The 17958-nt window shown below is 38.8% G+C and overlaps 1 protein-coding gene across 2 annotated transcripts in view; it reads right to left on the bottom strand.

The window, feature by feature from the left end:
• The window catches only part of SLC24A2 (solute carrier family 24 member 2), a 101378-nt gene extending 86298 nt beyond the window's left edge, over positions 1–15080 (bottom strand). For both annotated transcript variants that reach the window (XM_065740618.1, XM_065740617.1), the window contains exon 1: positions 14133–15080. In XM_065740618.1, coding sequence (XP_065596690.1) covers positions 14133–15068 — 936 coding nt within the window. In that variant the 5' untranslated portion in view covers positions 15069–15080. The remainder of the gene's footprint in view (positions 1–14132) is intronic.
• Positions 15081–17958: the final 2878 nt, after the last annotated feature.

The raw sequence follows: 17958 nt of genomic DNA, 5'->3' as shown, positions 1-17958 counted from the left end.
TCAGAAACTGTGAACAGTAATGAAAAATCAAGCCATGAATTTATAAGAACACAGAAGGAGTAGTTCATTACCACAAGAAGTCCACAGTTGATTGGAACTGCCTCCAGCGAATCACAGACACTGCTCTTACATCACCACTGGCATTTACATGATAGCAGCGTTATCATAAGTTTACTTTATTTCAAATGCATCATCAGCATACACATTGCTGGAGATGCTAGCAATCTTCTTAAAGAAAGAGACTGGAAAAGACCAGAAAGATGCCTGTTTTTTTTTTTTTTTTTTTTTTTTTTTATAAGGAAGCTAACTTCTCAGTACTGTATCTAATCTTACTTTTCAACCTCAATTAAACCTTTTAGCCACAACTACAGTTTGGAGACATCATGCTGCTCTGGATATATAATGCCCAGGTGGCACTAATCAGAGCCATGAGAGCAACACTGTTAGCACACAGTGCAATCATATTTTTTCCTACATTTATTATATTTTTCTGTACTTCACAAGCAACAAAATCACCCTCTGGACATACACCTCTGTCTATATTAGCACCATATTTTAGATGCACAATGAATAAGCAGAATTTCTCTAAAAGAAGCAGTGCTACTTTTTACTGAAGATAAAATTCATAAACTTATATTCTGCATATTTTTCTGTTCACATCAGTGAGGAATTCTATTCAACACAGAGGTGGACAGGTCACTCTGTAGCTTCACAGTTAACTAAGTTTCTTATAGCAAGAGCATAATCCACATCCTACAGCAGTATTTTTGTTTTCAGGGATAGAATAAAAAATATTCCCATCAGAATTATCTCTGCTAGGCTGTTGATCTGGGGCAGTACAAGAAAACAACAAGATACAGGACATCATCAAAAGCAGTAAAGTCCTGCTTCTCTTTTCACCATGTTCAGTGCCAAGCAACATCTTAATGATCACCGTTTTCTACAGAGAATTCTGTGACTAGATGAAGTAGTATTTGCACTCTGAATCTATCCAACACTCATCAACAGCAGTGATGCACAGCTATTGCAAAAAAAGCCAGCCCATGCAGTTGGTCAGCTCTGTGCAATATGCAGTCCTTGGCTGATAACTGGACCTGATAGAACAGATTCATCCTTGCTCTTGGTGTCAAGATAGTGATTATCCGCGTGGTTTTTCAGGGGCTGCCAGAAAATGTTTCTTGGATCCCACCTTAGGAAACAGTGGCACAGTTTCAACTGACAACTGAACTACATCAGAACTAAAATATTAAGACACTGGGAAACAGCTCAGTTATGACCTCTAGTACACAGTCTGCTAGTTTGACTTATTCTCTGCTGCCAGGGATTTGGTGACCAAACTACTGCCCAGTGACAGCCCTAAAAGAGAAGGAGAATGCTGAGGCTTATATATTTGCTGATCCACTGCACACCAACTCCCACTCCAATCAGGAAGACGATTTGTGTCTCAGTTGGCTGCCCAGCAGTAAATTTCAGGTTTTCATGGCAAATGGACATGTCGTATGTATGATATAAAATTTGCAGTTATGCATAAGGATAACTATATGCAAAAGAATGAAATATGGCATCACATCCTTTATGTAAAGGGAAGAGTTTTGCCTTCTAAAAATACCTTTTTACTCATTACCTTCTTCCTACCCTTATGCCTTGCGCCTATATCCTAATACTGATACACAATGGCATGGTAATCACCACCTTGACAAGTCAGTGATCATACAAAAAAAAATAAAAGGGCAGGAAGTCAAGACACTACAACATTAACAAAGAGATAATGCACTGATGTCGTAACATAGATGTTTTTAATGGTTATTACTCCAAACAACATTCAGGTGATTAATCCAGAAACAAAGAAGGCAGGTGTGATGCTTTACAAGTCTAAGTAAATCTGAGCCATAGAGAATAAATCAACCTTCATATGCTCAACCAGCAAGTCTGATAGAGTAGTGACTACTGTTTCCATTTCTTAAGGGACTGTTTGCATGTGTGCCTCTTTCTGGGGCTCTAATCCCTCACTATATTGTAACATGTTTGAAAACAACAATAATCAATTAATTGTGAAGAACACACTTCCAAAAGCAACAAAAAGCCGGAGTAAGAACAATGTAATCAAAATTTTCATAATTAATACTCTTTTTTCACTGTGGAGGCAGGAGTTGCAGAATCCTGGTAACAAGGGGTTCCTTTTTATTTTAGGAACTGTATACAGTTTAATTCATTCACTGTAAATGTTCAGTCACCTGTGTTAAAGACTAATGCAAAGCAAAAAAAAGTGAATTCAACCAATACTGTAAATACTGTAAACCAATCCAAAAGCTAAAGTTATATCACATCTTATTGAGAAGATGATCCAGAAAAATCTGCTATGAATCATACATGTTAACAGTCTCTATGGCTGCAATGCCAGTGACTTTTCTATAAATAACAGTAAGACTCACTTAATAGCTTATTTGCCACATGCACCTCCTTGGGACCACATGTGACACCTACATAGAGGCCAGTGTCTAAGGGAGCAAATGAAACATTCACAGAATTAATTAACACCTGTTCAAGCATTTTATTGTGCTTAGTGGCAGAGAAAAACAGTAACTTTGCATAACTCCTATCTTAAAGGTGACCCTGTGCAAAATGACATCAGGCTGCCCCAGAAACAGGTGCAACTTCAGGTGTTAAAAAAGGGGACACTGTGGTATGTAGTCAGGCCCTTGCTGTAAAATCACAGGAGATGGCTTTTCAGACTCTACTGACTTACTGCAATAGTCAGTAGGCAATGCTGCAGATTCATTTACTTTATCTCAGGTCAACAGAGGATTAATCCTTGTAATTAAGATCCAAGTCACACTTGTAAAATGTCCAATTCTCAGCACTGATGACAGAAGTAACCTGAGAAAATTATATTTGCAGATCAGGAAGGAAGAACAAGAAGGATGAATCTGAGGCCAAAAGCTGGACCCCACCTGTGTCTATTGTCTTGAAATTCTTACTGGCAGTTTTGAATGTAGATAAATAAACATAAAAATTAGTCTGCATTTTTGTTTTTCACATACTATTTCTCCATAGTTTAGAGTTTCCTTACACTGTGCAATTCACAAAAAAATGTGCATTATGTGTTACAATTAACTAACGGTAAAGCAGAATGTTTCCTTTCATTTCAAAAAGTAATTCACTGACTTCATAGGTTCATTAGGTTGGAAAGGACCTACAAGGTCATCTAGTCCAACCATCCTCCTATCACCATCCCTACCCACTAAACTACTTTATGTACAGCCAGTCTTCTCACTGAACAAATGACTCCTAAAACTGATGACGGCAACAGTGGTTTCTAAACCTGAGGTGATTGAGTTTGCAAGTAGACATATCTGAGCTGTTGTGAAAACTTCAGATGCAGAGTCTTGCAAGCCCCAGATTTGTCAGCCACTTCATGTTCAGATTCTTGTGTAAAAGTAATGCTAAGCTTTCTCTAATAATATGGATTTATTAAGAAATCAAAGCACTTGAGGATTTGCAACTATAGTTAGGAGATTTCTTTTTGATTTTAGACCTACTACTAGACAGGCATTCTCATAAAAGCGCTATTAAAAAATGGAGGTATTTGAAGCTAAATATGAATAGCAATTAACTCGAGAGTACCGAGTCATACAAATCAAAATAAACTTTTGTTCAGTATTTTATACCTTTATCATCACCATAGCAATTTAAAATGTTAGGCAGAAAGACTACAAGAAGCCTATCCCTTGTCCTACATCCAGAAATATAAAGTTATTTTTCATTCCATTTTTCTAGAAAACAACTTAAGTATATAACTTCTTCTGACAGTGTAATGAAATAATAACAGTACACAGAAAACATGCACATTCACTTTAAATTGATGCATAATTGAAAGCGATGACAAATTTTTAGGAAGCAATAATTATTCAAAACAGCACTGGTGATGAAACGGTATTCTCATCTTCCAGAATACCATTCCTGTAAGCTAATAAGCATTTAAAAATTGGCTTTTCTGAGTTGCGTTTCTGGCCCACTTCAAAACAAAGGAAAAATGAGATGAAGAAAACAGCTCCAGATCTAAAGGTATTGCCATTTAACAATTAGATTATCATGGCCCAACAGCAATACAATAATTGCTTTGAAGTCTATCAATAATCCAAGAAGTAACCATTTGATGGGACAGATCAAACTGTGGAATGCTGAATACCCTTTTCCAGTGTAAGTCCAGGGACACAGAAAGCTGATACAGCTTGTTTTGCTTGTTCTGTGTCCAAAAGGCATTATTTGATAGGGGTGATTTAATATTGAAGAAAGCAGCTCAGAGGCTTAGAATTATGCAGTGGCATACAGGGTTCAGAGAAGCAGCAAGATCATAATTCCCCAACATCCTGACTTTTGGACTTAATTTTACATCTATCAAAATCAACAGCAGAACTCGCCATCGACTTCAAAAGTATTTTGTATTCAGCATGGCCCTTTGCTTTCCACAAAGGAACAAAGATCCCTCACATCTAGTAATCGTAAAGATCTACATTGACAGGTTTGTTCCAGAGCAATTTCACTTTTTGCCATAATATTTCTTCTAACATTTTGGAAGGGAGACGGCAATGAGAATTCTCAAGTAAGCAATCAATTATATTTAAGTTTTTTGAAAAAGAAGGCTTCTACTAATTTAATCAATTCTTCATACATAGTACACCATTAAGAAGAGCCTTATATAAGGTTATCTAGTTTGTTTGCTAGCTCCCAAATTTTCCCAGATGCTAGATATTACCTGGAGTAGGGAACCTACTTCGGTAGGGGGGTTGTACTCGATAATCTCTTGAGGTCCCTTCCAACCCCCATGAGTCTATGATTCTGTATTCCAACTTGCTCGAAGACCATTTTGTACGCTGACCACTGTTTTTCCTGTGCACCAAGTGAGACACATATATGATCCTTACACTTCTCTACTTTCATATCATCTTTGTTTTATGGCTTCCTTCAATACAAACATATCTTGTATTACACAGTAAAAAATTCAAGTTAGTTATAACCTTATTCTATTTTTACAGCAGCAAAATGCATTAGTCCTTGGAAAAAGAAAGGACTCTAAAAGGGGCTGTTCCTGTATCTTTAAAGTTCAGAGAGGAATATTAACTGGTGATAAAAATACAACAAAATCCCAGAAACTCACCAGAACAAAAGCACTTCATTGAACTTCATTTTTTGGCATCTGGCCTCAGCCATGTACTGCTGGATGCCTTGGGAGTATCACCACTGAGAAAGGACAAAGCCACTGTAAAGTCACTGGTGTTCAGAATTGTATTCTATGCCTGCCACCTCATTCCTGCTAACTATCTCTGCCCCTCAGACACTTTCCACCACACTCACTTCACACAAGACAAACACCTACATACTCTCTGAATACATGGTGCTTAATATTGCCTTCTCACAGAATCAGAAGGTTGGGAAAGACATTGAACCTCATCACATCCAAACATCAACCTGACCTATCAAGTCCCATCACAAAGCCATGCTTTTTGGATGTGTCAGAGACACATCTACAGGTCTCTAGAGATGCCCAGTGATGGGAACTTCACCGTTTTCCTGTCCAGGCCATTTCAATGTTTGCATCTGGGTAAGTCAGACTGAAAATTAGGAACAGATCCTTTACTGAGAATGTATTTGGGTACTAGAATAAGCTTCTCAAGGGCAGCGATCACAGCACTGAGCCTGCTGGAGATCAAGAAGTGTTTGGGTAGTCTTCTCAGAAATATGATTTCATTTCGAGGCAGTCGTGTGCGGAGTCGCAAGCTGGACTCAGTGATCCTGTGCACTCATTTCAACTTATGATAATCACAACCACAGCTTGCATAGTCTGCAAGAAACACTAGGTTTATAGCTTGAAATCTTAGCCTGATAGATACATTTGGAGAATCAATTCGGGGAATGTAAGTAGAGGAACATGGGTTAGATAAGAAAGAAGTACCTCACACCTTTTCCCATATGCTTGATATTCCAGCTTGCCTCAAGACCATTTTGTATGCTGACCACTGTTTTTCCTGTGCACAGCAATCCAATCTAGCAAGCAGAGTTTCTGCAGCTCACTGCGAAATGTTCTACAAGGCTTGAAAGCCACAGGTTTCTAAGAAGATTAAGTGAAAGAGAGATCCACATCTCCACTCTTGAAGCCAAGAGAAAAGCATGTGTTTGCAATTCATGACTCTTACTGAGTCCTTTGCTAGGAGTGACTTGCTGCTTGGAGGGAGTCCAAATCTAACAAGTAAATACAGACCTGTCTCTGGACATCTAATCCAAGAAAGAAAAATGAGAAATGTGTTTCTCAGAAATTCTAAATATCTGAGTTACGTATTATGGAAGTGGGATACAGGCAGAGAACTAGTGAAGTGAGGTAAGAAGCATGCAAAGTACCACCCTGTACATTTGCACTGTATGTCCTTGACCTTTGATGTGGTCTACACGGCATCTCTCAGACAAACCATTATGTGATTTGGAAATCACTGGAAAGAAACTGTGCCTGTTTCAAAGCTGCGTAAATGTCAAAAGTTCATCCTGAAGGGGAGTACTTAATATCATGGTAATCAATACAGAGAGGAAATAACTTCTTTCTAATCCAAACTTTTCAGAGTACTTTCCTAACTATTTACATCATTGTGGCATTCAAACATCCAGCCAAGGAGAAACATTCCAACAAGGCATGCTTCTTTACAGAAATGTTCTAAATTTAAAAAGAAGTATAACAGATAAGTAAAACAAATATTAAGAATAAAGCAGCACCAAATGAATACTAAACTAGCAATAAAATCATACAAGCATTAGCTTTTTTATAGCATGCTTTCAAATTACTTCAGGTGTCTGGTTTAAAAATAGCAACAATGACATGGATTATTTCTAACTTTTTTTAGTCTACCCATAGACATAGCAGTTTCTAGAGTTTCAGTCTTCTAACCAAGTAATAGCTTGGTGATTGTGCTGGAATCAGCTTCATAGAAAGAAAAAGGATTTGGAAATTTGATAGAAGCTTGCATCACAAATTAATTAAACAACAAAATAAATACTCTATTAATCCCAAAAGAGGTGCTCATCCTCTATCCTTACAAACCACCCCGACTTCATCCTCCTCCCTCAGGCAAAAGCCTATATAAGTGGACAGGTCTCAAACTGCGCCCTACAGGTCACGAAGCAAAGGCTGTGACAGAGATCACACAACCCCCTTAGCACTCTGTATCTGCTGGAGCAGTTTTACTGCAATGTGAGAGGGTGAAAAGTTAATGCTGGCTGGTTATGCAATGAATGTCACTGATAATACCACTGACTTTAGACTAGACTCCCAGCAGTAAGCAGTTAAGAGGTGATAAAGCAGAATTAATCGCTGAGCAAAATTTATGATTGTCAGCAGAGGATGCAGTATGACTTTCCTGCTATCTTTATTCTTCCTTGAAAAAGAAATTATTTTGCAGCAATCTGTCTTTCCTTTCTGTAGCACGTTGTAGGGGAGTTAATGCCATCACGCATACACCTATAAGCCTGTTCTAACATGCTTACCCTAAAAAAAGTCACGCAAGGTCACTGCTATTTATGGCTATTCATGTAAATGAATACAACTCCACTGACACGGAGAATAATGAAATAGTAATGGAATACTGCAAAAAAACAATCACTGAGTAGAAACTACTTTTTAAGCTGCCCTGGTAAAATTGCCTGTACAGTTAAAATTGACCAAAATTAGGCACTGCTCACAGAGGCAGAGGAGGAGTTAGACAAGTAAAGCTGCTTTGGACACAGAGTGAGCTCTGAACCTTCACTTGCTGATGAAAAAAATACGTGATCGTACATTAAAACTCTCATTGTCCTCCCAAGATGTGGATCTGAACTATACTGCCAGTCAGACAATAACTGTTTTTCCAAGATTGCATTTTTTCATTTTCTCTGTTTGGATAGGAACACAAATAAACCAACAAAGTACCATCAGTGACAGTGAATAGTAACTATTTCCTCAAAGTAATGGAGGCAGCATAGAAAATAATGAAATATGTGGTCATGGATTGTATTTTTTTTTCTGTGAAATGTAATCTTTTCCCAAAACTATCCCATAAGACTGCTCTAATTTAGGATTTTCAGTTTCAGTGACCTGTGCTTAACAATAAAAATGTTTAATGCACAAGTTCAGTACAAAAATAAGTTTAACCCAAACTGCCAGTTTTCCCAAAAATGAAAACAGAACATGAAGCCCACAGTGTTGACTTGGGTCCTAATATACAAAAGATGCTGCCTTTAATCACATGCAAGTCTGACTGATATTTGCTAAGATATATTTCTAGGTCTTATAGAATGATAAATTATTTCATCAAATTGTCCCTTGGACAGGTATATGGAATAAATAGTCAGCAACTCAGTGACAGTTTTGATGATGGGAAAAGGACTGTCAGTGTGCTAATTATATAGAAGGATAAGCATATATCAGTGTACATAAAATTATGTACATGATGAATCATGCCCTTCTTCTGAGGCACTCTGAATGGCATTTATCTTTTTCCACCACCAGCTACTGAGGAAAGAAACCGTGATTTCATATAGCAACTCAGTGAGACAAAGGACTGATTATCATCTCAGCACTTTGATAAATTCTATAGCAGTTGAACATTTTGTGTTTCACACAGAATTGTTTGACAATACAGTCAAAGCATTCTACAAGGAGATTTCTCTGATAAGTATGCTGAACTTTGTACTGACAAAGGGAAAATTCTGAAGGAAAGAATGAGAGGTTTAAGATTGATATCACACACATCTTTTTTCTAGACCTGCTCTCACCTTGTGACATAGAACAGATGATCCATGCTTAATCAGTTCATGACAATTAACTGATTTTGCTCTGCCTTATCATTATCGCATCACAAAACCCACCAGTTCCGAGGAAGAGTTAGAATCTCATATTTGTGTCCATAGTACACTTAGTTCTGAATAGTTTAATGAACCCAGATGTTAACTTAAGCCATATATAAATAAGAACTGGCTAAAATGCAACAGAATATGGCTAATCTAGGCTAAGGCAATATCACTCTTGATTCTACAGAAATCTTAGCCTGATAGATACATTTGGAGAATCAATTCGGGGAATGTAAGTAGAGGAACATGGGTTAGATAAGAAAGAAGTACCAATAGCTCCATCTGGGTCTAGGATTTCTGAGCAAGCCTGGAAGCAAAACTACAGACTCTGAAGATCATCACTGCTGAAAAAAAGAAGCTCCTTCAGACTTTAAGTATCCTCCAGCAGAAAGACATTCTGAGGATCAGTATTCTGGTATTACAGCTGAAGTTCTACATACAGTCTCCTGTAGTTCTGGCATCCTCTTGCTCCCCTGGAGCAAAGTAACCAGGACTGAGATGGCAAAAGGAAAAGCATTTACAAACTTTTCAGAGTTTTAGACTGCAAATTCTTGTCTCTTTGTTCATCTTTCTAGGACAGCAGATTTAGTCACATCTGGAGATCTTCAAAAAAACTCCATGGTGAAAGTTTGCCAACACAGCTGCTTTTATGTAGCCTCTAAGAAGTATTGTTTGACTTCTTTTTAATTACTTATGCTATTTTATTTTAAACTATAATGGTACATTTTCCCCTTACAGTTAAAGGTGGCAGGTTTTACTCTTCCCTGTATAAACAAGAAGTGTTGTTCAATCAATCTTATCGGATAGTCATAATTTAAAATCATTTAACCTGTGCTGCATTTCCACACTGTCATTTTCTGCTCTTTACCAGGACACATACAAAAACAAGAGATGCAAGTGGTGAAAATCACCATCATAATTGCTTTGTCTTCAATAACTCAATGAGAAGTGGTAAGATAAAAATGAAAATAGTACCAGTTTCACTGTACTAAAGGTAGCATATATAGCATATCAAGCTTTGGGTATGTCAGTAATAACACTAAATTGCTTCAACTACTGAATGCTCAAGGCTAGTTCAGTAACAGCCACTGTTAGCAAACTAATGCTAAAACCACAGAAGTAACTTCAGTTTTTTAAGATAACAGATAGTAAATAAAACGTAGCACTCAACTACACCTCCGTTAGAATAAAAGAGGTAAACAAACTCTGACAGTGTTTCATGTACATTAAACAATTCAACTTTTTTTCATGTATTAGTACACAAGACGCAGATGCTTGTAGCTCCATAGTCATGTTCATGCTTGTAGATCAGTAGACCAACTGAGAACTGCCTTTAGAATAAAATTCCAATCTCCCTATGAAATATCACTTTAAGAAGTAGTTTGTTGGTGGTCAGAGAAGAAAGGCTATTCTATTGATAGAGTCTGAGAATTCAACAAGAATTCTTGGAAAAACAAACAAACAAAAAAAATCACCAACCCTTCTCTTCAGGTGTTTACATTAACTACAGTGAACTTGGATTTTTACAGACTCCAGGTTTTCTTGCATGCATGCATGCATGGCAGGCACTAATACAGACATCAAGTATAGAATTACCTAAAAATAGATCCAACAGACTTTCCTTTAGAATGCAAACACTGCCATTAAATACAATGCAGCAACACTTGGGATCAACATGGATTCTGAAGTGTCACAGGTAAGTTATTCAGGTTTCTTAAAAACAACAAAAATAGCAATAAAAATAATTTAAAATCAAACTTTGTCTTGCTGGTAAAAATACCATTTTATATAAATGTAAATGAAAAAAAAAAGTCCATAATGGCTTCTATATACCATATATTACTTATATAAATGGTACACATAGAGGAACAGATATCATTGCACAATCTCTCTGTTCCACCAACATTTTGTTCTCCTGGTTGACAAACAGAACTGTTTTGAGTTATTTACTGAGTGATCAGATTGAAGTATTTCTGCAACCATCTCCATTCTACATAAGAGAAAAACAACAAACAAACAAAAACCAGTGCTTGAAAAACAAAATGGAATTTCACATGGTGTTCTATTGTGACTTAATTTGCTCAACATGCCTTTGCTAGTAGAGACGACCAAAGCAGACCAAAACCTTTAACAAAGGGTCAAAATTATCACCAAAGCTTACTTGCGAGTCCACAAAATCATATGTTCTTGTGCAGAACAACTACATGTAACCCTAAATCTGCACCATAATGTAACTTAGGTTGGAAGGGACTTATGAGGTGTCTGGTGGCGGGACTGTATATCCAATTATCGGGCAAATTTGGCCCTAGCATTCAGTGACACTTTTCACCAGTGCACTGTACACACCATTCCACACTGTAGAACCTAAGTGTCTGATTTTTATCCTGCCCTTTCATGGTGTCTTGTTTCTGAATCTTTCCTCCTTCCTTCTCCCAGCCTCATCACAGTGATCTCTAGAGCTGATTACAGACTGCTGTTAGATTTCCTCACTGGGATGTGGCAGGAAACTAACCACAGTTCAGACAAAACCTTGCAAACTGTACCCTGCACAGAAAGACCAAAACAACACTAAATTCAAACAAACAAACAAACACACATAAAAAATAAAAATTAAAAAAAAAAATCTGTTCTCATCTGTGTCATCATTCACCAGAAATCGAGTTACAAGATTTCTCTAGACCTGAAAACTTTTAAGCACACAAACTGTATTTGGTGAAAAGTTTGTGCAGGAAAATAGAGAACACAATGAAATTCATATGATCTGTCTGCATTCACATTCATGAGGAACTGACATACAAATCAGAAGAACATTAGGGAAAGTAGCTAAGCTTGAATACTCACAGAATTCAGTAAAACAAACAAAAGAAAAAAACAAAAAACACAAAAAAAACCCATAAGAACTTTAATTTTGAAAGATAAGAAAGAGGAATCTAAAACACATCTAAGAGATACGTATGCACTCTGCAACCCAGAGAATACAGATATAAGAAGTGATGGCTAAGCAGAAAAACCCAATGTCCTTTTCTCACATTAAGTACTGTCCTTGTTAAAAACACGAAACTTTCTTCAATCTCTCAAGGAAAGTGGCAATAAAACTACCAATTAGCATTCCAAAGATTTTTCATCTCATCAGATTTTTACTCTTCAGTACTTGTTTGCTATTAAGCCACCTAACCCTTCAACTTTCCAGCTTTATGTTGCCTTATTTAGAACTCTTGACTTCGCTGAGCTGCTTTCAGATTACAACATAAAGACTTAGATATAAATAAAGCAAGCACGTTTTTTAGCAGACCACTTGCCAGTTTAGCAACAGCAGAATCAATAACAGATAGGGAGAAGGAGTATAGTTCTCCAATTTTTGATTTCTGCCTAATTTCTCTGCATCTGTAATATGAATCCGCTTTAAGAAAAAACATTGAGTACATCAAACCATGAGAGTGCTTCAGAAGTGAGTGGTTTTTTTTTTTGTTTTTTTTTTTTAAGTCAGAGTACTTAAAGCATTTATTCAAGTGTTCAGTATGGATCTGTTTGTCCATCCAGTTGAAAATAACTGAGCACTTACCAACACTATCCTATGTAGCTATTTCACTCAACTCTGTAGCTGAGAGTCCAACACAATTAATTTGCATGCTGACCATAGTTTCAGACCAATTAAACATACACATGTCCTGCAAAGCTATTTTCTGGACAGATGATGGTTCTTTAATTGTTTATAGTTGCTTCATACTCCATGATTTCTTCCTATTATTGCTCACACCTAGCACCGACTGTGGAAGCACTTAGAACACACTGTGAAAGAGTACATTTTTCTGGAACCCAACTACTGCAGTTAAAGAAGCACTTCATTCATTAGGGCAAACTGTTGGTGTTCACTCTTCATCTTCTTTTAAAATTCCAATTATGCATTTTGAGAAAGATAAAGATGAGTGTGCTGATTTTCAAAAAGAATTGGAACAAAGAGGAAAATACAAAATTATGAGAAAGTGTACGTGTTAAATTTGGTCAGAATATACATACATATAACTTTTTCTTAAGGAGAGAAAGTCATGTTTTTATTTTGGTCAACTTTTCTGTGCTTTCAGTCCTAAAACTAAAAGCATCTGTTTGTACTGCTCAGATATCAATATCTCTCTTCAAAGTTTGGCATATATGCAGAATCATCAGTATTCGGTAAGTCACAGGCAGGTAGCCTCATTATAGGGACTCAGTCTCTGTCATTCTGTTTGTATGCCTGTACACTTTCATGGGGTTGTGGATCTTCTGAAGCACTAATATGCCACTGTGAAAAGAAAGAAATGACTGAAGTGTGCCTTGATACTCTGAGTAATTACTGGATAATAAAAACTTATCTGATGAATAATTGTTGTCAAAAAAATCAAAACAAAAACTAGACAGTTTGATTTCATTGTCAACTATTCAGCTAAGATTGTGTCCACACATGTAAGTACACATGGGTTCTACTTCAAGAGTCCTTTAAAGATAGTCTGCTTCAAGAAGAGATGTTTTTATGAGACGACAATAATTCCTGAACCTTCACTGATCACTAAGCACAAACTTTTTTTTTTTTTTTTTTTTATCTCATGGCAAAGTCTGAAGACAAGAATTAGCTTGCTTTGTTGAAACACTGTGAAAGGAAAAACATCCCAATTAAACAGAGAACCTCTGGGTTTTGCCATTGTGATCACTGCTTTTCCAGAGAAAATTTTTTCATACAATGTCACTAATTACAACAGGATGATGTTTTTCATTTACTGATGTTCATATGATATGCCATCTACAGAAAACATCTATAAAAATAACATCATATATTGCTCCAAGTGCAATTGCTTTTTTTTGTTTGTTTGTTAGTTTTTGAAGATGGAAGTGCATTAACAACCTTTAAAAAGCCAAATTTTGTCACAAGATTCCCCACAGCCATTGTTACTGCTGAACTAAAAAGCTTAGGAAAAACAAAAAACTATTGTATCTCAGACCTCATCAATGTTGCAAAATGCTGAACAAAGGTTTATGTCATTCCTCTGGCATTTTGTATTGCTCTCTGTGCAATTTGGATCATTCCAGAGCTAAAAGCTATTGATTTACTAGAAAGCAGCTTCATGTTTTGTATTTTCAATCCTACTGGCCTGATTAAAAAGACCTTTCAGCAAAACACAGAACCTTATATATTACTTACTGCACTGTACTCAAGTCCTTTACAATAAAGGAGGAATCGGCACTGATAACAGCAGTACTACATTTATGCTCATTAAAAATTGACCAACCTTTCCTTCAGCGTCTCCTCCTGCAGCCTTCTCAACCTTGTTCCTGTTTAAAATTTTTTTCACCCATTCTTCTACTTGAACATTGAACTTCATGAAAGTCACATAGCAGAAGTATGCTGTGAGGAGTGTTAAGCTTTCCCACCACATGATTAAGTTATCCAGAAAAAAGATGATTAGCAAGATCAAGTCAACGATGTAAAAGGACACATCTCGGAAGAGTGGCCACCAAGTAAGATTCAAGATTTCTCTTGAAAATAAAGCACACATTCCAATCACGAACAGGATATTAAACACAGCAGATCCCACTATTGTCCCAATGCCGACATTGCTGTGGGATATAAACACTCCTATTAAAGAAGTGAAGAGTTCTGGGGCTGAGCCACCAGCAGCCATGAAGGTTGCCCCTGCCACATCATCAGATATGCTAAGCTTTTCAGTTATGACAGTCAAAGAAGGAACGAAGAATTCATCACAGACTATGGCTAAGGCTATGAACATGTAAATCATTCCAATTACATGGAGTATCACTGCACCCTTTCTTCTTTCTTCAAGAGAGAAAAGGTCCTCTGGGTACTCTCCCTTGGCATGATCTCCTGTTGCACTGTCATTTTCAGCTTCACGTTTCATAGAAGTAGGTGAATCTGGAGTGCTGTCTTCATTCTGTTCCACGAAATCCAACAGAGTTCTTTGGTACCCATGCACCAGCTTTTGGCTATCTAGGCTGCTGGCCAACACCTTGCTATGTGTTTCCATCTTGAAAAAGGCACTAATAGAAAGAGAGAAAGTACTAATGGCCACTACACTGACAAGAAGCCCTATTATCCTTATCAGTCTCAGTTTTTTCCTAACATTCTGGTGCCGTTTGCAACCAAACAGTGGTTCCTTCAAACACCACTCTTCCAAGACACTACCAACAGTTTTTTTGCAAAGAGACATTGTGAGTCCTGTATGAGACACTGAGGGAGTCAGATAGATCGTTTCTTCATACTTTTCTCCAGTTTTGAAGGTAAAGGTGCTTTAAGGGTTCTTCCACCATGTACTTTTATTCTTCATAGGAAGTATTTTCTTCATTCATACTAAAAAGGGCAAAAAGGTATTATTAACATTAGTAAAAGAATACATTAATAAAAGCCTTTATAGACTTGTTGAAATTTAGAATTTAAAGCAGAATGTTACTGACTGCAGTGTAGTACCCTGCCTTATCAGGCACAGCAACAGCGTGTTTGTTTCAGCATTAACCCTGCGGATAAAAGTCTATCAGTACTCAGATCACTTTATGCTGCTGCTCAGCTTTAGGACTCAGCTGATGATAAAAAAAAAGACTGACTGGAAAGGAAAATTGTCCCCAGATGTGCAAAAAATGAAGAAAATACTAATTTAATTGCTACACCAAAGGTTGTCATCTTCTGTAATTACTTTCTTCCACGATCACATAATGCCCAATTCCCCAGTTCAGAGGCAGTAATGTATGAAAAAGCAATCAAAGTGTAACAAGCATCTCAGCAGGCTTCTATGCAGCCCAGGTAGTATTAACTGAAACATTACACACACACAGAGCAAGTAATTAATATGTAGGTAACACTGAATTGTTGGAATAGGATCAAAATGAAGAACTGAGTAACATATAGCTTCTTTAACTCCTCTGCAAAATCAACTCAAGCTTACAGAAAGAATGTAGCTTGCTCCTGACCAGACATAGGACATTACTTTAGACTAGATAACACAAGAGTTTCATTCACCTCTGGTTTAGTTTTATCTCACACATTCAGCTGTAAAAGTAGGAAGCTGAACACTTTCTGTCGTGCGTTTTTACAAAGCGCCCATCTTACAGACTCTATAAACAGTTTAAGTTTATGCTTTACACTTAAAGGCATAAACTTCAGCGTCAAGTTAGTGCTGAAATTTTGGGAACATGAGAAGGTCTATTCATGTATGCCACAGCAGAGTAGTGGAAGGACAATACTTTTGATATAGGAAAGAAAAAATGAGTAGTTATTACATGAGAGGTATTGCCATTACCTAATTTGAAGAATGTAATGTAAAAATTAGATGCACATCGTGCATAGCAAATTGCATTTTCTACAGTACAAAATGTAAGACTGACTACCAGTAACTTCCGATTACAGCGCAAAACCACTAAGATACACCACATACCGAAAGAGTTCGCAGTGAAAGCGGAATCTGGACGAATATATAAAACGCCGATTTTGCACTCCCGAAGAGAGAATTACAAACTACAACAGTCACCTACACAAAAGTTCCTAAGTCACGTGCAGCTTTTCCTGATTTTACAAACGGCAGCAATGCTAAGATGTCATAGAAACACGTTCCGCCTGCAAAATACCACGGCGGAGATATTCTATCTTCCACCTGAGAGTTACGTTCACCAGCCTGCCACGCAACCATCGAACAGGGAAGGCAGAGGAACGGCATCACGGCTTCGTGCACCGCCTGCGCCGGAGGAGCCGACCCCAAGACCCAGCTCCCCCCAGCCGGGCTGGCCCTAGCCCGCGTCCCGCTCCATCCCACGCCCCGCGGAGATGCCGCACCGCCGCGCCGAACTCAGCCCAAGTTCATCCCGTACCGCACCGCTCCGCAAACTTTTCTCCTCTCCCTTCGACGAGCCGGCCCAGCCGCGCTCCCCGCACCGCAGCCGCCGAGGCACTGACCTGCCCGTCTGCGCGCGGCTGCCTGAGGCACGGGGCGCCCCGCAGCAGCCGGGTACCACCCACGGAGGCGGGCAGCCCCGCCCGGGGAAGGCAGCCCCGCTCCGCCGCAGCCCAAGCCCCGCCCGCCCGAGCCTGGCGTTGCCCGCTGAGGCTCGGGTACCCGCGGCTGCCGCGACGGTCCCTCGCCGCGCTGATTGCGGCGGCTGCGGGTCCGCACCGCCCCGCACAGGCGGGGCAGGAGGCGGCCCGCTCCCGCCCAGGGCCGCCAGGGGGTCTGGGAGCCCCACCGCCGGTACGGGAGTGCGGGTAGTGGGAAGGGAGCGGCGGCTGGGGCTGCGTGTTTCCTTACGGCTTGGGTTGCCGGTTAACGGAGGTAAGTTACATTCGCTGTCTCCGTAAGCGATGATGAGCTTCGAGGAGAGGGGTAGTTTTAAAAAGGAAATGTCTTCTCATCAGCACGTCCTTTATTCCATATGTTTTCTGAAGAGAAGCCTGGAAACGAAAGAACATTGCATTTTGCTTCTGACTTTAAAGAAGGAGATGTGTCTACTGATAGTTATTAACCATCAGTAACTGACTTATAAACACATATGTCTTTAAACCGCTCTTCAAAGTTGGCACAGAAAACGCTGAACTGAGCCCCCTAGAAAACAGTGGAAGTTCAGATCCAGAACTTTCCCTTCCTTTGTCCTTCAGTACAGGTATATATCCCCAATAAACTGTGGTTTGGCAAGCAGTAATTTCAAGATTGAAATACACTGAAACTGCTGCAGTGCCTCAGCATCGCAGCTATGTCTGTGTGCTAAGTGCTGCAGATCCACTAGGGCATACAGGCTGAAATACCACTTGTGGTCCTCCTTGATGTTACAGAAAGCCATATAGTGATCTGTGGTGCGATGAGGTAACATAACTTAGGCAGGCCAGCCCCACAGGAAGATGAGTGAGGGGAGCTGGGAAAGGTTTTCATGCGCAAATAACTGAGAAGTGCAGAGATCAGGTGAGAACATGCAGGTGCAGCCTGCTTGAATTGGGGTGGGCAGTACAGCCTTGCAGTTGAGATCTAGGAAATGCTTGGTTGCTGCTCACTAACGTGCTGTTTTCAGTAATATCCTTCTGAAGAAGTCTGCTGCAAGCAGTGAGCAGATAGTATTCTTGGA

Source organism: Cyrtonyx montezumae, unplaced genomic scaffold (genome assembly GCF_038088225.1).
Source record: "Cyrtonyx montezumae isolate F1298 unplaced genomic scaffold, pur_monq_1.0 scaffold_29, whole genome shotgun sequence".
NCBI classification, from domain to species: Eukaryota; Metazoa; Chordata; class Aves; order Galliformes; family Odontophoridae; genus Cyrtonyx; species Cyrtonyx montezumae.
Note: the sequence above shows the minus strand (reverse complement) of the source record. Positions and strands in the feature narration are given on the sequence as shown.